Source organism: Abrus precatorius, unplaced genomic scaffold, assembly GCF_003935025.1.
Source record: "Abrus precatorius isolate BTA unplaced genomic scaffold, Abrus_2018 Scaffold6, whole genome shotgun sequence".
NCBI lineage: Eukaryota > Viridiplantae > Streptophyta > Magnoliopsida > Fabales > Fabaceae > Abrus > Abrus precatorius.
This window is the reverse complement of record NW_020874406.1, coordinates 13,739,517-13,758,259: the sequence shown is the minus strand read 5'-3', so window position 1 is coordinate 13,758,259 and position 18,743 is coordinate 13,739,517. Positions and strand designations below refer to the sequence as shown.

The 18,743-nt window shown below is 34.6% G+C and overlaps 1 protein-coding gene across 1 annotated transcript; it reads left to right on the top strand.

Annotated features, from left to right (window-relative positions):
- The first annotated feature begins 10,258 nt into the window (after window positions 1–10,258).
- On the top strand, window positions 10,259–18,222 carry LOC113868537 (protein transport protein SEC16B homolog). The gene is made up of 13 exons (XM_027504192.1): window positions 10,259–12,433; window positions 12,588–12,908; window positions 13,376–13,504; window positions 13,585–13,707; window positions 13,847–14,014; window positions 14,171–14,296; window positions 14,379–14,513; window positions 14,993–15,120; window positions 15,195–15,303; window positions 15,384–15,707; window positions 15,831–15,965; window positions 16,049–16,344; window positions 16,778–18,222. The coding sequence occupies exons 1-13, from the start codon at window positions 10,658–10,660 to the stop codon at window positions 17,295–17,297; spliced, it is 4,290 nt and encodes a 1,429-aa protein (XP_027359993.1). The 5' UTR covers window positions 10,259–10,657; the 3' UTR covers window positions 17,298–18,222.
- Window positions 18,223–18,743: the final 521 nt, after the last annotated feature.

Genomic DNA, 18,743 nt, shown 5'->3' with positions numbered 1-18,743 from the left:
ACTTCTTCCATGGAGAACAGGATTTTTGGATAATTGAATTGTAGAATTGTTGTCGCATAGAATCTTAGTGGCTTCCTTTTCTTCTAACCCAAGGTGCTCGAGAATTCTTCTAAGCCAAATGCATTGACATGCACAAGATGCTGCAGCAATGTATTCAGCTTCTGTAGTAGATAAGCTAACTATAGGCTACTTTTTTGAAGCCCATGATACAACTGCAGTTCCCATCATAAATACTGATCCGGAAGTGCTTCTTCTATCATCTAAGTCCCCTATATAGTTGCTATCACTGTAGGCTGTGAAACCTATTTCTTTTCCCTTTTGATAGAAAAGACTGTGGTCTATGGTGCCTTTTAAGTACCTGAAAATTCGTTTTGCTGCAGCCCAATGTGACTCTTTTGGATTGGCCATGTACCTGCTGATTAGGCTTACTCCAAACATCAAATCTGGCCGTGTGACTGTCAAATACATGAGACTACCAATAGCTTGTTTGAACTTTGTGGCATCTACTGGTGCTCCTTCATCATCCTTAGACAGTATAGTTCCAGGTACCATAGGATTTCAAACAGAGTTACTTTCTAGCATGTTGAACCGGACTAATATCTCACGTGCATACTGTCTTTGACAGATGAAAATTCCTGCCTTATTCTGTATAACCTCTATTCCCAGAAAATGTCTCATTTTACCCAAATCGGTCATGTCAAATTCTAACTGCATTGAGCTTTTGAACTCTTCACATATATCCTTGCAATTTCCAGTAAAAATCAGATCGTCAACATAGAGACTAACAATTTAAAACTTATCATGGACCTTTTTCGTGAACAAGTTGTGTTCACTAGAGCAACGTACAAATTTTTCTCTGGCAAAATAGGCTTCTATCTTACTGTACCAGGTTCGTGGAGCCTGTCTAAGTCCATAGAGAGCTTTCCTGAGTTTGTATACGTGATCTTCTTTTCCCTTCGTGATAAATCCAGCAGGTTGTTGAACGTATACCTCTTCTTGAAGTTCACCATGCAAGAACGTACTTTTGACATCGAGTTGGAAAACTTCCCATGAGCATTGAGCTGCCACGGCTAATAGCACCCTTACTGTGTCGAGTCTAGCTACAGGCGCAAACACTTCAGTGTAATTGATTCCATACTGCTGGGCATAGCCTTTGGCCACTAACCTGGCCTTATATTTCTCTATCTGGCCATGTTCATTGAATTTGGTTTTGAAGACCCATTTCACGCCAATGGGTTTAACACCATCTAGAAGTTCTACAAGCTCCCACGTGTTGTTATTTTCAATTGCTTTCATTTCAGTGTCCATTGCTTCCCTCCAGTTCTGACTCATGTAAGCTTTTTCAAAGGATTGAGGATCTACATAATCAGTTATCATCATCGCCAGTAAGCTCTCCTCTTCTACAGATAGGTTGGTCTCGTAGTCAGTCATCCATGATGGTTGTCTCTGGGTCCTAGTTGCCCTCCCTTCAACTGGAGAATCAGTGGGTGCTGAATCTGAAGTTGGCTCGAGTGTTTCTGGTTGACCATGGCTGACTGTTATTTGTTGAGATGCAGATTCTGTAGTTTCAATTTCTTCTTTGTCTCCCAAATCAAGAGCAAGAGGTGTGTCTCCATCTACCTGTGCGTTCCAATTCCAGCTTTTATTTTCTTCAAACATCACATCTCTGCTTACAATGACCTTCTTTGTAATAGGGTCATAGAGCTTGTAAGCTTTTGTCTCATCACTTACACCTAAGAGAATACATTGTTGGCTCTTTGCGTCTAGTTTGCTTTGCTTTTGGTTTGGAATGTGAGCGTGCGCAACACATCCAAATGTGCGGAAGTAATCAACACATGGCTTCACTCCAGTCCACACTTCTTCCAAAGTCCCTTGATCTACTGCAGAGGTTGGACTTCAGTTTTGGACATGAACACACCACCGTACTGCTTCAGCCTAGAAGGATTTTGGGACTTGTTTGTCATGAAGCACTGCTCTGACTGCATTCATGATGGTACGATTCTTACGCTCTGCAACTCCATTTTGTTGAGGAGTGTAGGCCGCTGTCAATTGTCTAGAGATACCATGATGATTACAGAAGGTTGAAAATTCCTTGGAATTGAATTCGCCACCTCGGTCAGTTCTTAAACACACAATGTGAGTGCCAGCTTCTTTTTCAACATATGCTTTGAAGTTTTTGAATGTATTAAACATTTCAGATTTTGCATGCAAGAAATAAATCCAAGTTTTACGAGAATAATCATCAACAAGGCTTAGAATGTACCTCTTATTGTTGTGTGAAGCTGGCGAAATGGGACCACATACATCAGCATGGATTAATTGGAGTTTCATTGCTGCTCTCCATGAACTTTGCTTTGGTATGACATCTCTATGTTGTTTTCCCACGAGACAAGTAGTGCATATATCCTTGGGAGTTTTCAGAAAAGGTAGACCAATTACCATTTGCTTATTTGCAAGTGTGCTGAGTCCTTTAAAGTTGAGATGTCCGAATCGCTTATGCCACAACAAAGCTGTCATATCAGAATCATCTTCAGCTTGGAAGCATTGAGAATGTTGGGAAGTCATTGAGACTATCACATAAAACATCCTATTTCCTCTCATGTTTGTATGAATAATCAATCCTTTCTCCGGATGAAATATCTTGCATGTATCATTCTGGATTAAGATAGCCAAGCCTTTCTCTTGGAGTTATCCCAAACTTAAGAGGTTGGTCTTAAGCTCCGGAACGTAGTAGACATTGGATATAACATGCGTAACATCATTGATTTGAACCCGAATACTTCCTCTGGCAGCAACATTCAGTGTTGTGTCATTTCCAAGTTTCACATTCTTATTGAGCCCTTCTTCATGAATTTCTGTGAACCACTGCTTATTGCCAGTCATATGATTACTGCATCCAGAATCTAGAAACCAATCTTCTCTCTGAACAGATTGTGTCATCTCTTCATATGCCACCAATAGAATCTCATCTTCTGCCTCTGTTCCACCCTCGCATGTTGCATAATGAGCCTGTTTCTCTACTCCAGGACATTCGTACTGAAAATGTCCTAGTTTGTGACATTGGAAGCATTCAACAAGCACCTTGTTGAAGGGTTGTCTCCCACGTCCTCTTCCCCGTCCACGATTTCCTATACCGTGACCACGACTTACTCCTGAACGATCATCATGAGTGACTTTCAGCACTTGTTCATCAGGTTGAAAACTCTCCATTCTTTGCTCATGAACAAGCAAACTCCCATGAAGTTCATCAAGACTTAGGGTGCTCAAGTCGTTGGCCTCCTCAATGGAGCACACCACGTAGTTGAAATTTAGGGTTAAGGATCGAAGTATTTTGCTGACCACTGTACTCGGGTCCACTGTTTCACCATTTATCTTCATTTTGTTGACTACGGTGAGAGTGCGTCCTAAGTAGCTATCAATCTTCTCACCGTCTTTCATGGTCAGCAATTCGAACTCCCGTCGTAGTGCTTGAAGTTGAGCCCGTTTAACTCGTGTTGATCCTTATTATTTCTGTTGCATGGACCTCCATATCGCTTGTGACGTGCTTTTGTCTAGTATTGTTTCAAGGACTTCTCTGTCAATAGCTTGAAATAGGTAGTTCTTTACTTTCATATCCTTCAGATTTGCCTCAGTAGCATTCCTCCTTTGTGCCTCAATGGGCGCGGCTCCAAGTTTCAGTATGCCTTCTTCTACTAATTGCCATAGTTCTTTACTGCGCAAAAAATTTTCCATGGTCATTGACCAGAAATCATAATGGCCATCGAACCTTGGAATGGCCGGTTGAACAAACTTCTCTGGTGCGGACATTCTTACTCTCACACTTCTCACTAATATTGCCCACACTCTGTACCAGATAGTTCTTCACACAAGATCTGGATAATTCCTCTCTGCACACGTAGCTCACTCACTTTCTGGATCAGGCCCTTTACGGAGTTCTAATACCAATTGTTGTTTCTGCAGGTATGCGTAAAACTCACAAGAGAACGTTTGTACTCAATGAATTTATTCAATGTAAAGAATGACTTATATAAGCCTTACAAACGTTGAGAAAACAAACTAACTGCAACTGCACACTAAGTGGCACTAAACTAGGAGTAAATAATGTAACAAATAAAGACCCGTTCAGCCCCATATTTCAGGGGCCTTATTGACACGTAAATAACTAACATGCTTGTGGTGACTTAATTCGGGACAATAATGGCAATTTTATAACCGGTTTCTATAGCAAAATCATCCTTTGTTGCCCCCTTGAAGCTAAACTTTTGAGCTTTTTCTTTGTTGTCCAACATGCAATAAAGAAAGGGTTCCAATCTATCTGAATTGAGAGTGACTATAAGGAGGCAGTCTTCCTTATTCTTAATGTCTAATCTTACTGTCACCCTTTCTTTGAGGTCCTTAAGAAAATTAGGGATTTACTTCATTGTATTAAGTTCATTAGGATTCTGCATGGTGTGTAGAGAAACTAACTAATGTGCTGATCGTTTAGCTAATTTTGGTATTGATGAGTCCCTGTATTTGCATCATTTTGATGTGGCTTCCGTGCCCTTACTTCCTTTCTTGAGTATGGATGCCATTGATAATCCCTTTGTAAGACTCTTTGTGTAGTTATTTTGTTCTGAGTTGTTTAGCCCTTTTTATTAGCAAAAATAAAATAACATATTTTTTTGTTACACAAAAATTGAATGCAGTAATAAGGACCAATTTTAGTCTAACTATTGACTTATAACTATGTTAAAGGGCAACATTGTAAATGTATTTTAAAAAAGATATCCATGATAGTAAAAGATAAATTAACTTTATTATAAAAAAAATATATAACAAAATATAATTTTTATTATCATAATTTGACTTTATAAGCGCATGAAATAATTGTGCCTCAGAAATATTGAGAATAAAAATTTTGCTGCTCTTAATAATCTTATTCATCTCCAATGAAATTAATTTTTATAAAAAAATATTTATAATAAAGATAAGAAACTAAAACAACCTTAATGACAATAAAATTATATTAACTTCAGTTGAGACATACTAGTACTATTAGGTATTTAACTTCGATTTTAATTTTTTTAAGTAAATAACCAATTTAATTTTAACATAAAAATGACAAAAATGTTATCATAAAATACTTTACAAGTTATTATCAATATTCAATAGAATAAGTCATTCAAATTTTTCAAGAGGGAGAAAGGGGAGAGGAAAAGTAAAGCAAGAAAATAGAATAAATATACAGTTAACAAAAAGTTTTAAATTAAGTTTGTTATTGACAAGCTTAGCAAAAAAAAAAAATTGTTATTGACAAGTAAACAAAAAATATATAAATGAATAGTAATCTTTTGAAAAATATATCACATATGATGGTATGTATTAGGCTAGGAAATCCAAACATTAACTTAGACTTATTTGACAAGATAGCTAGGTAAAAAACAAGACATTAAAATGTTTGGGACAGAGATGAGTTGAATAAAAAAATAGATATAAGTATCAATGAAGGTTAGTTTGAGTGATAAACAGTTTGATATATCTTAAATAAGATCTTAAGTTTGAATATTTGTGTATATAAAAATTCTAAATTTGAGTAAAGACGATGTTTCTTTTCTTTTACCCAATAATAATAATTTGATAAATAATTTAAAACAAATTGTTAAAATAATTGATGTATACGATACTTTTTATCTTGATTAAAATTGGAATTGATATAAAATTTATGATTTTTTTGATAAATTAATTTTTAATAATAAAATTTTTTATCAATTGAATCTTAATTAAAATAATATCAACACCTATAAATTATCTTGATACACTTGGTTTTTACAAAAATCATAAAGCATACAGGCATAAAAAACACTAAAAAAATATAAAATAAATAGGTAAAAATATTAGAATTTCAGAAAAAAAAAATGTTGGTTCAAACTTCCTTTAAATATTTATTTGAGTAAATCTAAAAAAGTTATAAAAGTATAAGTTATGTCATTTCAAAGTTATGACTACAAATGTGATAAAATACAAAACTTTTTAGATTAATTATTAAATAATTAATGTAAAAAATACTTTATACATTAGATAATTTAAATGTCACTTTTTATATTGGTTATTTTTTGAAATCAACATAAAATGTCACTTTCCTCGTGTATCACAACAACTTATCCGTACTTGATTTAGTCAATAACCTAAAACTTTTCTACCTGAAATGACCATAATTAATTTTCATACCTGTAAATTTAACATATATAAATAAAAAAATTAAAATATTCACAAATATATGTACCTTAATGCTGGTGGAAAAGTGATGATGATAGTGTCTAGAGGCCAATTGAGATATTTTGTACCATGTTCAAGATTGAAAGAGACAAACAACTTGTAATTTTAGTGAACGCATGACAAAGCTCACGATAAAGGGATCATAGAACAACAGAAACCTAACTATAGTTTGAAATTCCAATAAAATCAGTTAAAAGAGGTAGTTTTTTCATATGAACCTTAAATCCTGATTTATTTGGAAATAATAACAAGTCAAATAGAATTATTATGTATGCTTTATATAACAGATAATAGTATGTTCATCAACATTGTGAAGTAATGCTCCAAATGTATTTGAACCACTACAGTAGATTTACAAAAAATTCTCTTATGTCTCTTTTATCAATAATTGCTCCAAGTAAATCTCTACACAACACCCATATATTTCAATCATAAAATTTCTCTTACCTCGAGTGCATTCACTCAAAGGGAGTTCATTCACACATAAGCTAGATGAAACGCAATATTCTCCAAAGTGGTCATACATTCTATGCATAGAAGATGGAATGTGCGTGGTGAATAATGAATATATCAATTATAAAATATATTAATTAAAAATATATATTAATTAGAAATATATAATAAATAATTAAATTTAATTTATAATATAATAACTAACATTTACACATTTTTCTAAATATACAACTACAAAATTAATGATATATTAAATTAAATATGAAATAAAATTTAATTAAATATATTAAAAATTTAAATTACTTGTAATGACAACTTACTTGCAATAGAATCAACAAAATTAAGTTGATATAAATCACTATTCATCTTCTTTAGCTCCAATCATTTACATTATTTACTCTACTCGCTCTCACTTTCTCCGTTATTATTTCAGGCGATGTAAATAAATAGCTGAAAAAGTCAATTAAATTCGTTTCCAAAATGAAACTAAAGTTGATTTTAATCGATTTTTTTGTTCATAATGCAAGTCAATTATAAGTAACTTTTTTGGAATCGGCAAAAAAAAGGAAAGTCGACTTTAATTGACTTTAATGACTGTGGAACTCCATCGCACACAAATTGATTCAAATAGTTTTTATCTCTTGTTTGAAAAGTTATTTTCAATCAACTTCAATGTAACAAATTCAAAACATTCATGTGAATAAAATATTTTTAAAACACATTCTTAATTTTTAAATTTTTTTATTTACATAAAAAAAAACCTACTTTTTACTTCATTGTATATTTTTTTATTAATTAATTTATTTTGATACACAATACCGATAAGATATATTTTTCAATAGATCTAATGAAAATAAAATTTATAATAAATATTGATGATGAATATTAATAAATATTGAAATCATTGATTATAATAATATTTTATAATTTGGTTATTTTATAATTGACGTAAAAATTAATATATTTTATATTAATTGTTAAAAATAATATAAAAAGTCATGATTTATTATATAATTATATTTACATTGATTTTTAACTAATATTAAATATAATTTTTAATCAATATAAAAATAAATATTACAAAATTTAATAAAAAAATTATAATATATTTTTTTGTTAATAATTAAATTTTATTAGAAATTATAAAATCAAGTGTGCCACATAAACTCATAGTTTATGAAATGAGATTTACATAACCGGATCAACACGGAATAATAAGTATATTGAATGACATATTATTTAACTTGACTAGCAATGGAGTGTAACTTAAATGAATATCTTAAGAGTGAGGAAGTGATTGCCTGCGAGCAACTTCACTTGGGAGTTTTGGAGCTGCTCTTCAATCGATGCTCGAAACTCCCGACGATAGTCACGGCAGAATTTCAGAGGCACAGTAACGTGCAATTTGCATTGCGCACAAGCTGCTTGATGAACGTTCTCAAGAGAGCGTTGAAAAATATACACGTTTCGTTGCCTTCTTTGCTTCCATAGTCTTTAAAAATTTAAGATTTATTTGTTTATTTTTCTTTAATTTTTTTAATATAATTTCTGAAACGTGTTGTTAAGGATATCATATTTTGTTAGTTTTAAATTATAATATTATGATTTCTGAAATTAAAATTTAAAAGTATAAAAAATTAAAATATAAATGTCATCATGCAATCAATTCAATGTCGTATCAAATAATTAATATTACCTAACTAAATAAAAATAATAAATTATTAAACTGTAGATTTTCTTAAATCATGAATCTATAAATGCATGATGGTGTAATATAATAAAGTTTTCTAGAGGAACAAAACTCAAAATTTTTAATAATATTTGGCAAACTTATATTAGAGAGATCAGAGTTTGATTCCTGATATTATCGTCGGATTTTTGACAACTTGTGATCAAAAGTACGAAAAATAATGTCTTCCCCGCAAACTTGGTTTTTTGGTATGAGTATGCCCCCTAATTTTTTCGCAAATAAAGACAAAAATCAACGCTGCATCCCCATTGCTACCGTCAATAAATAATTCTGCTAATATCCAAACTAACATTTTCTACCAAAGCTGTCGGTGTGAGCCATTAAGGGACACTGCTTTATTCTTATCTTCCTAAGCCCCATAATTTAAATAAAACGTACACTTAAAAAAGTCTTAGCCTAAGTTAACATTTAACGGTACCCCACCTAATTTAATTATTTGTTAAATTAAAACAATTTTGTCCACATTAATTTGTACATTTAATGATAAAAAATAATAATATTCTCAACCGTGGTAAAAAATAATAAATTATTATTATTATTCATTGTCTGGGTTAGATAATATCTATGCTGTTTTTTCTTTTTTAAATTAACTTATGGATATTAAAGATGGATTGAAATGTGATTTTACTGGTTTTTGGTTAGTTTTCTCTAATTTTGAATAATAAGTTTATTGTTTTAATAATGGATGTGAGTAAATAAAACTAGTTTCATCGCCATTAGTTTAAAAAAATTAATTCATTTTCGTCATAAAATGTTACTGCTAAGATAATTTTGATAATAATAATAATGATGATTGCAATATCATTAATGACAACTACTCTATATTGAAAGCTAGATTTTGATTACAGTAAATTGGGCTAGTCATATTTTGTTTATATCTTATTTTAATTATAAAATCTAATCATTATTTATATAAATACGTTCATATGTATGTTATTAGGTAAAATACATTACTGCTTCTATTCTACTTCCTGCATTTTGCTTTTACGCATACACGTCTTTCTCAAAATTTTAGGAAACTACTTTAGGCATGAAAGTTTATAATCTAAGCATTATTCAACGTTATAACCTAAAATGACCCACCCTTTCTATTTGAAACATGCAAATATTCCATTAGAACGTTTTTTATTTTTATTTGTCGCAATGTCACTATAAATTTTGTAAAATGAGCTCAATTTAGAAATACGCATTTACCCAACAAAAGACTTGTATATATGTATATAAGTATTTCAGAAAACGCATTTTTGTGTAGATAACCAACAAATTAATTTTGTTTTAATCGTCTAATTTAAGTGTCTATATTAATTCACTGAATGCCCGTTTCAACTGTTAAATATATATTGTACCAAAGTCAAACTCGTAACATTCATTTTTATAAAAATTATTATACAAAACTTTTAGCTTATATATTTGTCTTTCTAAGAGTTGATTTTCCAAAATTTGTTTTTTCTTATCTATTATCTTGGATGATACAGGTTGAGGCCTCTGACTTCAATTCCCTGATGATGCTTGAAGACATAGTTGAAGCGACAAAATACCGTATGTGGAAATAGCTTTGCATATTTTCCTGTTCACTTTTTATATTATTTTGTCACCATCTTTTTTTCAACGACGGTACACAAATTTGTTAATATTTTGCATATTACCAAAAAGTTATTATTTGTTTATAGTTAAACAAAAAATCTACGTGGAAGAAATAAAAATTAATTAAAAAAAGGGGACCAAAGAAGAAAATTACACGAGGTGAATAAAATAAAGCAAGAATAAATAAATAATCTAAAATTGAAAACACATAATTGTATCGTGTTCTTGGTGGGTGCGAAATCGAGGGCTTTTCCTCTGTCTACTCTCTCCAAATATTCTCTGATTGCCTGCGAAATTGAAAACATGGATCTGTCGTCAGCATTGAATTGAGGTCCTAAGCTTTGCAGTTTCCGGGTATGTTTTCCTTGATTTCTGGTTATTGGATTGCGTGAGTTTCAGAATTCCTAGATCTTGTTTCATGTTTTGGTTATTGCACCTTCTACTTGAGGTTTAGCTTTTAAGGGAGCAAGAACTTCGGGGCTTTGCGTTTTGGATCTCGAGGTTTAGCTCTGACATCGAGGTTTCGAATTGTGAGGGGTGGAATCTGGGATTGTTTGAGCGTGTTTTTGGTGGGATCGAGGGGAATCGGTGAAGGGTTAGGGTTTTTGGCCGATGGCTTCGAATCCTCCATTTCATGTGGAGGATCAGACTGATGAGGATTTCTTTGATAAACTGGTTGAGGATGATATGGAGCCCTTTAATTCTGGCCATGATGAAGGGAATGATTCCGATGAGGCTAAAGCATTTGCGAACCTTGGCATCAGTGATGTTGATGCTACTGCATTTGAGAATTCTGATGATGCTGGTGAAAGTGGGGTTGAACTTAAAGGGGATTTGGGTACTGTGAAATCTGATGGGGGACTTGAACACGAGAGAAATTTGTTGCAATCATCTAGTTCAGTGGGAGGTGATAGTAAGATGGATCCTGGTGATGATGGGATTGGGGTGGGATCAGAATTCATGCCTGCCTCAGCTGCAAGCACGAGCGATAAAGTCACTAGTTCTGGGATTAAGGAGGTGGGTTGGAATTCTTTTCATGCTGATTCGAATGGAGGCATTGGGTTTGGTTCGTATTCTGACTTTTTCAGTGAGTTGGGAGATCAATCTGGCAATTTTCCAGGGAATGCGCATGATAATTTAAATGGTAACGTGAATCCTGGTAATGAAGTTCAGAATGATGGCTTAAATGCCTCAGTTAATTATGTGCAGTATCAAGATGGTCGAGGTTATGATGCATCTTTAGCAAATCACACAAACAAGCAAGTTGATGGCTTAAATACTTCAGTTAATTATGTACAATACCAAGAAGGTCAAGCTTATGATGCATCTTCAGAAAAGCACACCAATGGACAAGATCTGAGTAGTAGTCAGTATTGGGAGTATCTTTATCCTGGCTGGAAGTATGACCACAACACTGGGCAATGGTATCAAATAGATGGCTATAATGCAACAGCCACTACTCAGCAAAGCTCAGAAGCCAATACAGCTGTGGACTGGACTGCCCCTTCTGACGGGAAAGCAGAGATCTCTTACATGCAGCAAAGTTCTCAATCTGTTGCTGGAACTTTAGCTGAAACTAGCACAACGGAAAATGTATCTAGCTGGAGTCAGGTTTCACAAGGGAATACTGGGTATCCAGAGCATATGGTTTTTGATCCTCAGTATCCTGGTTGGTATTATGACACAATTGCCCAAGAATGGCAATCGTTGGAAACTTACAATTCAACCATTCAATCTTCTGTTCAGGGACTTGAAAATGGGCATGCTTCTACGAGTACTTTCTCACCAAATGATAATAGTTTGTATAGTGAATATAGCCAAGCTGTTAATTATGGATCACAGGGTGTTGATAGTCAGGCTGTAGATGGCAGCTGGGGTGGTTTGTATGGTGTTAACCAGCAGCAGGGGTTTGGCATGTACACAACTGAGACTGCAACTAAAATGGGGGATAATGTAGCTTCTGGTGGTAACCACCAAGCTAATCATTCATATGGTTCCAGCATTTCTGCAAACCATGATCAACAAAATACTTCTAGCTCCTTTGGATCAGTTGCATTGTACAATAAAGTAAACCATGATCATGGTTTGGCTAATGGAACTTTTGAGCCCCGAAGTTTTGGTGCCAGTGGGGACATTGTTCAACAGTTCAACTATTCAAAAACACAGTTTGGCGAACCAAAAAAATTCTCAAATGATTTTGCTGAAAATCAAAAGCCCTTTAGTTACTCCCCACAATCAATCCAGGGTGCACATCAATATTCATATGCCTCTCATGTTGGAAGATCATCTGCTGGACGTCCTGCTCATGCCCTGGTAACCTTTGGATTTGGCGGAAAACTTGTCATAATGAAAGATCCTAGTCCTCTAAGCTCATCATATGGAGGCCAGGTTAACTCTTGATCTCTCTTTTCATTTGTGATCCATGCATCTTCTGGTTTCTGAAGGCTTGGAGTTTACTTAATATTGTTTCCTTTTTATTCCTTACTTTCCTATCAGTGATTTCTTAAGATGATTAACACTGTATCTGCATTTATAACTGAAGGATTCTGTACAAGGTTCTGTTTCTGTATTGAACTTGGTAGAAGTTGTCACGGGTAGCATTGATTCTACGAGCACTGGAAATGGTACTGGTGATTATTTTCGTTGTCTGAGCCAGCAATCTTTCCCAGGTCCATTGGTTGGTGGGAGTGTTGGAAGTAAGGAACTGTACAAATGGTTAGATGAGAGGATTGCACACTGTGGATCACCTGACCTGGATTATAAGAAAGGTGAAAGATTGAGACTCCTCCTTTCCTTGCTTAAAATAGCTTGTCAACATTATGGGAAACTGCGTTCTCCTTTTGGCACAGACACCATACTAAAAGTAAGTTACGTTTATAGTCATTCAAATTCTCTTTTCCTCTTTTTATATCATTGCCAACTGCATTTGCTATACTATTCAAGGTTGATCAACATTCTATTTAGAGTTGTACTGTGCACAAGATTTTGCAACATTATCAACTATTGAGTTTAGGTTAACTTTCATCAATGCATTTTGGAGGTGTTCTATGTTTGTTATCCTGCAATGTTTCTATTATGTCAAGTAGATGATATTTGTCTTTAATTTCTCAACTTTTGAATCACTTATATTTTGGAACTGTTCATGACATTATAATTGTTTTGCAAATGGTTATTGTGCCCTATTCTCTTTTCTCTGGCTAAAAATCACTATTAACTTTACTTATTATGCCCCTTGATAGTCTGTGTTCTGAGTCATATTTCTTCCTAAATACTATTCCTCATGGATTACTTCCTGATTTGGTAACCTTTTGGGGTTTGTATTTAATACAGGAAAATGATACTCCTGAGTCAGCTGTTGCAAAACTTTTTGCATCTGCCAAGATGAGTGGCACTGAGTTCCCTCAATTTGGGATGCCGAGCCATTGCTTGCAAAATTTGCCTTCTGAGGGACAAATGAGGGTATGTACTTAACGCCAGACTCACACTCAAAACATTATTTTATAGTTTGATAGCCTTTACTGATTTTGATCTTGATCCAGGCAATGGCTTCTGAGGTTCAAAATCTTCTTGTCTCTGGAAAAAAGAAGGAGGCTTTACAATGTGCCCAAGAAGGACAATTGTGGGGACCTGCACTTGTTCTTGCCTCGCAACTTGGTGATCAGGTCAGATGCCAATTTTTCTGACTGTTTAGTACTGTGCAGATGCTTCATGATTGGGGTAGACAGTGTATTTGGATCTTACAGTTTTTTCCTCGTATTGCCTTTTGACGTGGGATGGATTTGGTTCATATTTTTCTTGCAGTTCTATGTTGATACAGTGAAGCAAATGGCACTTCACCAGCTGGTTGCAGGGTCACCTTTGCGCACATTATGCCTTCTAATTGCGGGGCAACCAGCTGAAGTATTCTCTACTGATACCTCAATTAGTGGGCTTCCTGGTGCTTCCAACATGCCTCAACAATCTCCACAGGTAATTCTAGTAGGATAAACTAAGAAGCCATGTGAGGTATATGCAATCCAGATGCTTTGTTACATACTTTATATATATTGGTTCAACCTTTGCAAAGATGTTCAGTTTCTATTTGATTTGGAAGCTCAAAATTTTGTTGTTGCTTTGCCATTTCAGGTTGGAACCAATGGTATGCTTGATGATTGGGAGGAGAATCTGGCTGTAATTACTGCAAACAGAACCAAAGGTGATGAACTTGTAATCATTCACCTTGGTGATTGCTTGTGGAAGGAAAGAAGTGAGGTACCTTTTCAATCTTTCATTTATTCTTTTTTTTATTTTTTCAGTTTTCCATTCTGCTTCTGATATAAGAGTCTTATTTTAGATTACTGCTGCACACATCTGCTATTTAGTTGCTGAAGCAAATTTTGAGTCATACTCAGACAGTGCAAGACTCTGTCTATTAGGAGCAGATCACTGGACATGTCCCCGAACTTATGCTAGTCCCGAGGCTATCCAGGTAATTTGAACTAACTCTAGTTCTTTAATTGCTTCTTACACAAAATTCGGCTTTTCTGTTGCATGTACATGTTGAGTCCTTTTCTGACAAAATAGTGTACACTGTGTCTATCTGTCAATAGTTGTTTTGCTTCATCTGAGTTTTTCTGGTTGCCAATAGTTCAGGTTTCTGGAATTTGGCCAGACTCAGACTAAACTGTTGCCAATTCTGTACTATATTTGTCTATATGCTCAAAAGATTACATTTGCTTTTCCAATTATCTGTCCACTCCGAGGTTTATCTTCAAATGAAATAATGGTTTTTGTATTCAACCTTTTGTTTTGTAAGTTTTTTAAATAACCAATCTCCTCTTGTCATATTTGTTCCACCTCAGGATATGTTGCTTCCTAAAATGAACATGTTTAATATGATTCAATATGTTGCATGTTGTGTTGCTTGAATAACTCAAAACTTATCTTACCTGATGGCTACTTGGACAGAGGACCGAGTTATATGAATATTCGAAGGTGGTTGGAAACTCTCAGTTTACTCTGCACCCATTTCAACCGTATAAGCTTATATATGCATATATGCTAGCTGAAGTGGGAAAGGTTTCTGACTCATTGAAGTAAGTTCATGTAACATTATTTTGTTTGTGATATTATTCTTTATACTACCAGGCTTATTATTGTTTGATTTCAGGTACTGCCAAGCATTACTGAAATCCTTGAAAACTGGTCGTGCTCCAGAAGTAGAAACATGGAAACAGTTAGCATTATCTCTTGAGGAGAGAATTAGAACTCACCAACAGGTACTTCCTTGTCCTTTATTGAATTTTCATTGTTTTATACTCTTGATATTTGTCATCTTGTTTAATAAATTTATGTTCAGGGTGGATATGCTGCAAATTTGGCTCCTGCAAAATTAGTTGGCAAATTGCTCAACTTTTTTGATAGTACCGCACATCGAGTTGTTGGTGGTTTACCGCCACCGCCCCCTGCTCCATTATCATCACAAGCAACTGTTAATGGAAGTGAACAACCTTATCAGAATATGGCACCCAGAGTATCCTCCAGCCAGTCAACAATGGCCATGTCATCGTTAATCCCATCTGCTTCAATGGAACCCATAAGTGGGTGGACAGCTGACAATAATAGAATGGCAAAGCCTAATAGAAGTGTTTCAGAGCCTGATATTGGTAGAACCCCAAGACAGGTGTGTGACTACTATGAAAGGTGTACTGTGAAAAATCTTCTCCTTCCTTCCTGTGCATGTTTTTGGTCATTTAGAATCTATTATAGTTAAACTTCATGAAAAATTCTGGTTGATTTACCACAGGAAACAACCTCTCCTAATGCACAAGGAAAAGCACAAGTGTCAGGGGGTACATCTCGCTTTTCCCGTTTTGGTTTTGGCTCACAACTTTTGCAAAAGACTGTAGGGCTAGTCTTGAGACCTCGCTCTGGTCGACAGGTATCATTAATTGTTTTATATTTTGTTTTATTTTTTTATTCATGACTGTGCCTATTCAAAAGATTCTTATTCTCTTTATGTAGGCTAAATTGGGTGAGAAAAACAAGTTCTATTATGATGAAAAGCTGAAGAGATGGGTGGAAGAAGGTGCTGAACTGCCAACTGAAGAAGCTGCACTGCCGCCACCACCAACAACTGCTGCTTTCCAGAATGGTTCAACTGAATACAACTTGAAATCTGCATTGAAGACTGAAAGTTCACCTCCTATTGAAGGCCCTAACTTGAGAACTTCTAGCCCTGAACTTAGTCCAGGGATGCCACCGATGCCACCCAGCTCAAATCAATTCTCTGCCCGGGGTCGTTTGGGTGTTCGGGCAAGGTAACAGTGTGTTTTTAAATTTTGTTAAGACCATTTATATTCTATAATTGCATGTAGGAGTCAACTTTGTTTTTTGTAACTAAATTGTCAGGTGTTAATCACTGTAAAGTGGACCTCCAATTGTTTTCTTTATTACATTATAAAATTTGAAATTGAAGACCTTTCAAAAACTGTAAGAATTGTAGCACCTAAAAAAGGCTGAGCTAGCATAGTAGTGTAATTTATCTTTTCTTTTATTAGGCTTTGTTAGCTAGCATATTGAGGATTGTCTTGTAGGCCTAACTAAAATGTATCTTAGAATTCTGGCTATTTTGTGCGCTCAGCTCTGCTTCCAGAAACAAGAGGAAGATTTTGTTATTTATCAGTCTATCATATCATCAACAGAATCTGAAAGGCAAATAATATTGATGAAACTGTTTTATGGTCTATACAGGTATGTTGACACCTTCAACCATGGTGGTGGAAGCTCACCCAACTTGTTTCAATCCCCTTCTGTTCCATCTGTGAAACCTGCTCTTGCTGCCAATGCAAAGTTTTTCATTCCTACTCCCGCACCATCGTCAAATGAGCAGACTATGGAGGCTATTGCTGAAACCAATCAAGAAGATAGTGTAGCAAATGAAGATCCTTCCACATCTGCCACGAATGATTGGTCGTACCAATCCCCCAAACAAGCATTGCCAATAGGCATGCAAAGGTTTCCAAGCATGGGTAACATCCCAAAACAAGGAGCGAAGGGAGGCAATAACTCTAATTTTGCTCATTCACGTAGAGCAGCTTCATGGAGCGGGAGTTTTAATGATTCATTTAGCCCTCCAAAAATGGGTGAAATCAAGCCTCTAGGGGAAGCTTTGGGCATGCCACCGTCAACATATATGCCTGATCAGTCTTTAATGCATACACCTATGAAAAGTAGCAGTTTTGGGGAAGATCTTCAAGAGGTTGAACTTTGAGCAGATGCTCAAGCTGTAAATATCAAATTTTGTTTTTAATCATCAGAATAGTTGGGACGCCCCTGCTTCTGCAGCATTTCTAATGATGTATGGAATAGTGGTACACATCAGATGGAGTTCACACAGAAACGGCAGATATCTATCACTATCCCCCTCCTCCCTTCCCAACCTCGTTTTAGTATTTCAAGTTCCCAACCTGGTGATGTATCATTAAATGTGGTCGGCTCACTTGATAGTGTGTGTTTTGTTTTTTATGCCAAAGGAAGTTGACACTGGCCACCATCTCAGGATTATGGAACTGGTGTCTTTTATAGCAGAGGATAGGACCACCTGCTTAGGTGAGTAGTACAACCCATTTGTTCATTTTATTAAACAGGAAAACGCCCCATGAGGAAAGAAGATGGCCTCTACAGATCAAGGACGAAAGAATAGTTTATGGAACTGTGAAATATAATTTTGTTCCATTTGTATTTGTTTCAGTTATTAAATGATATTAAATTTCTAAATATAGTCTTCTGTCTCAATTAGAAGCTCTTTTTTAGTTCACATTTATAAATGACAAAATGATGGGGCAAGATTTGCATGCTGTTGATTTTTTCACAATGCTTAAGAGGCCCAAGTTTTAAGTGTCTCCCTACATCCTAATTTAGTGGGCCTATCTATTGCAATTATCCCAGTCACCGATGATTGTTCAATGGGTAGCGATTGATAGTTAAAAGAAAGCATGAACACTTTTCGGCGGTCAGGGTATGACCGTTCCCTTTTCACTGCATATTAATATGCACATATATTTTGTTATCATTGTATTTCATTTATTGTAGATAACTTATCAACTGCAATAGAGAACCTAGAATTATAAACGTGTATATGAAACTATTTGCGATCCTAGTCAATTTGAAGATAGAAATTCATTGGCTTAGTTTTGTAAATAAAATTTAAGCTGTATTCTTGTATAGAAAAGCCAGAAATCGGATTAACTCATTATAAGCTCGGCTCATCTGCACCTAAAATATGCAAGAGCAACAACATTGATAATACAAAAAATCATTTACGACACTAAAATGGAAGCAAATATCGGTATGGCATGTATCTTGAAACACAAACAATGGGAATGGTTAACAAAGTAATTGGTGGTATTCATTTTAAAGAACTTCTGTTAAAAACCACCCATTTATAATTTAATCAAATTTTGATTATTACAATGGTGTTGTATGTTTTTAATTTTGATTTTTACATCATTAAGTAAGTTTGAATTTAAAATTATAGGCTAATCAAACCTACTTGAACTTATATTACTAGCTTATACAATTTTATTTATTGATATTTAAGACTCATTTAGTAGGATAAGATAAAAATGTTAGATAAGAATAGGATAGAATAATAGTACGATAAATATTTATCATATTCAATGTTTGATGCAGATTTAATAGAAAGAATGATATAATA

Excerpts from the sequence above, each read along its gene's own strand:
- LOC113868537 (XM_027504192.1), top strand. The coding sequence starts at position 10,658 with ATGGCTTCGAATCCTCCATTTCATGTGGAGGATCAGACTGATGAGGAT. Across the intron at positions 12,434-12,587 it reads GCTCATCATATGGAGGCCAG|GATTCTGTACAAGGTTCTGT; the intron begins GTTAACTCTTGA and ends TTATAACTGAAG. Across the intron at positions 12,909-13,375 it reads GCACAGACACCATACTAAAA|GAAAATGATACTCCTGAGTC; the intron begins GTAAGTTACGTT and ends TATTTAATACAG.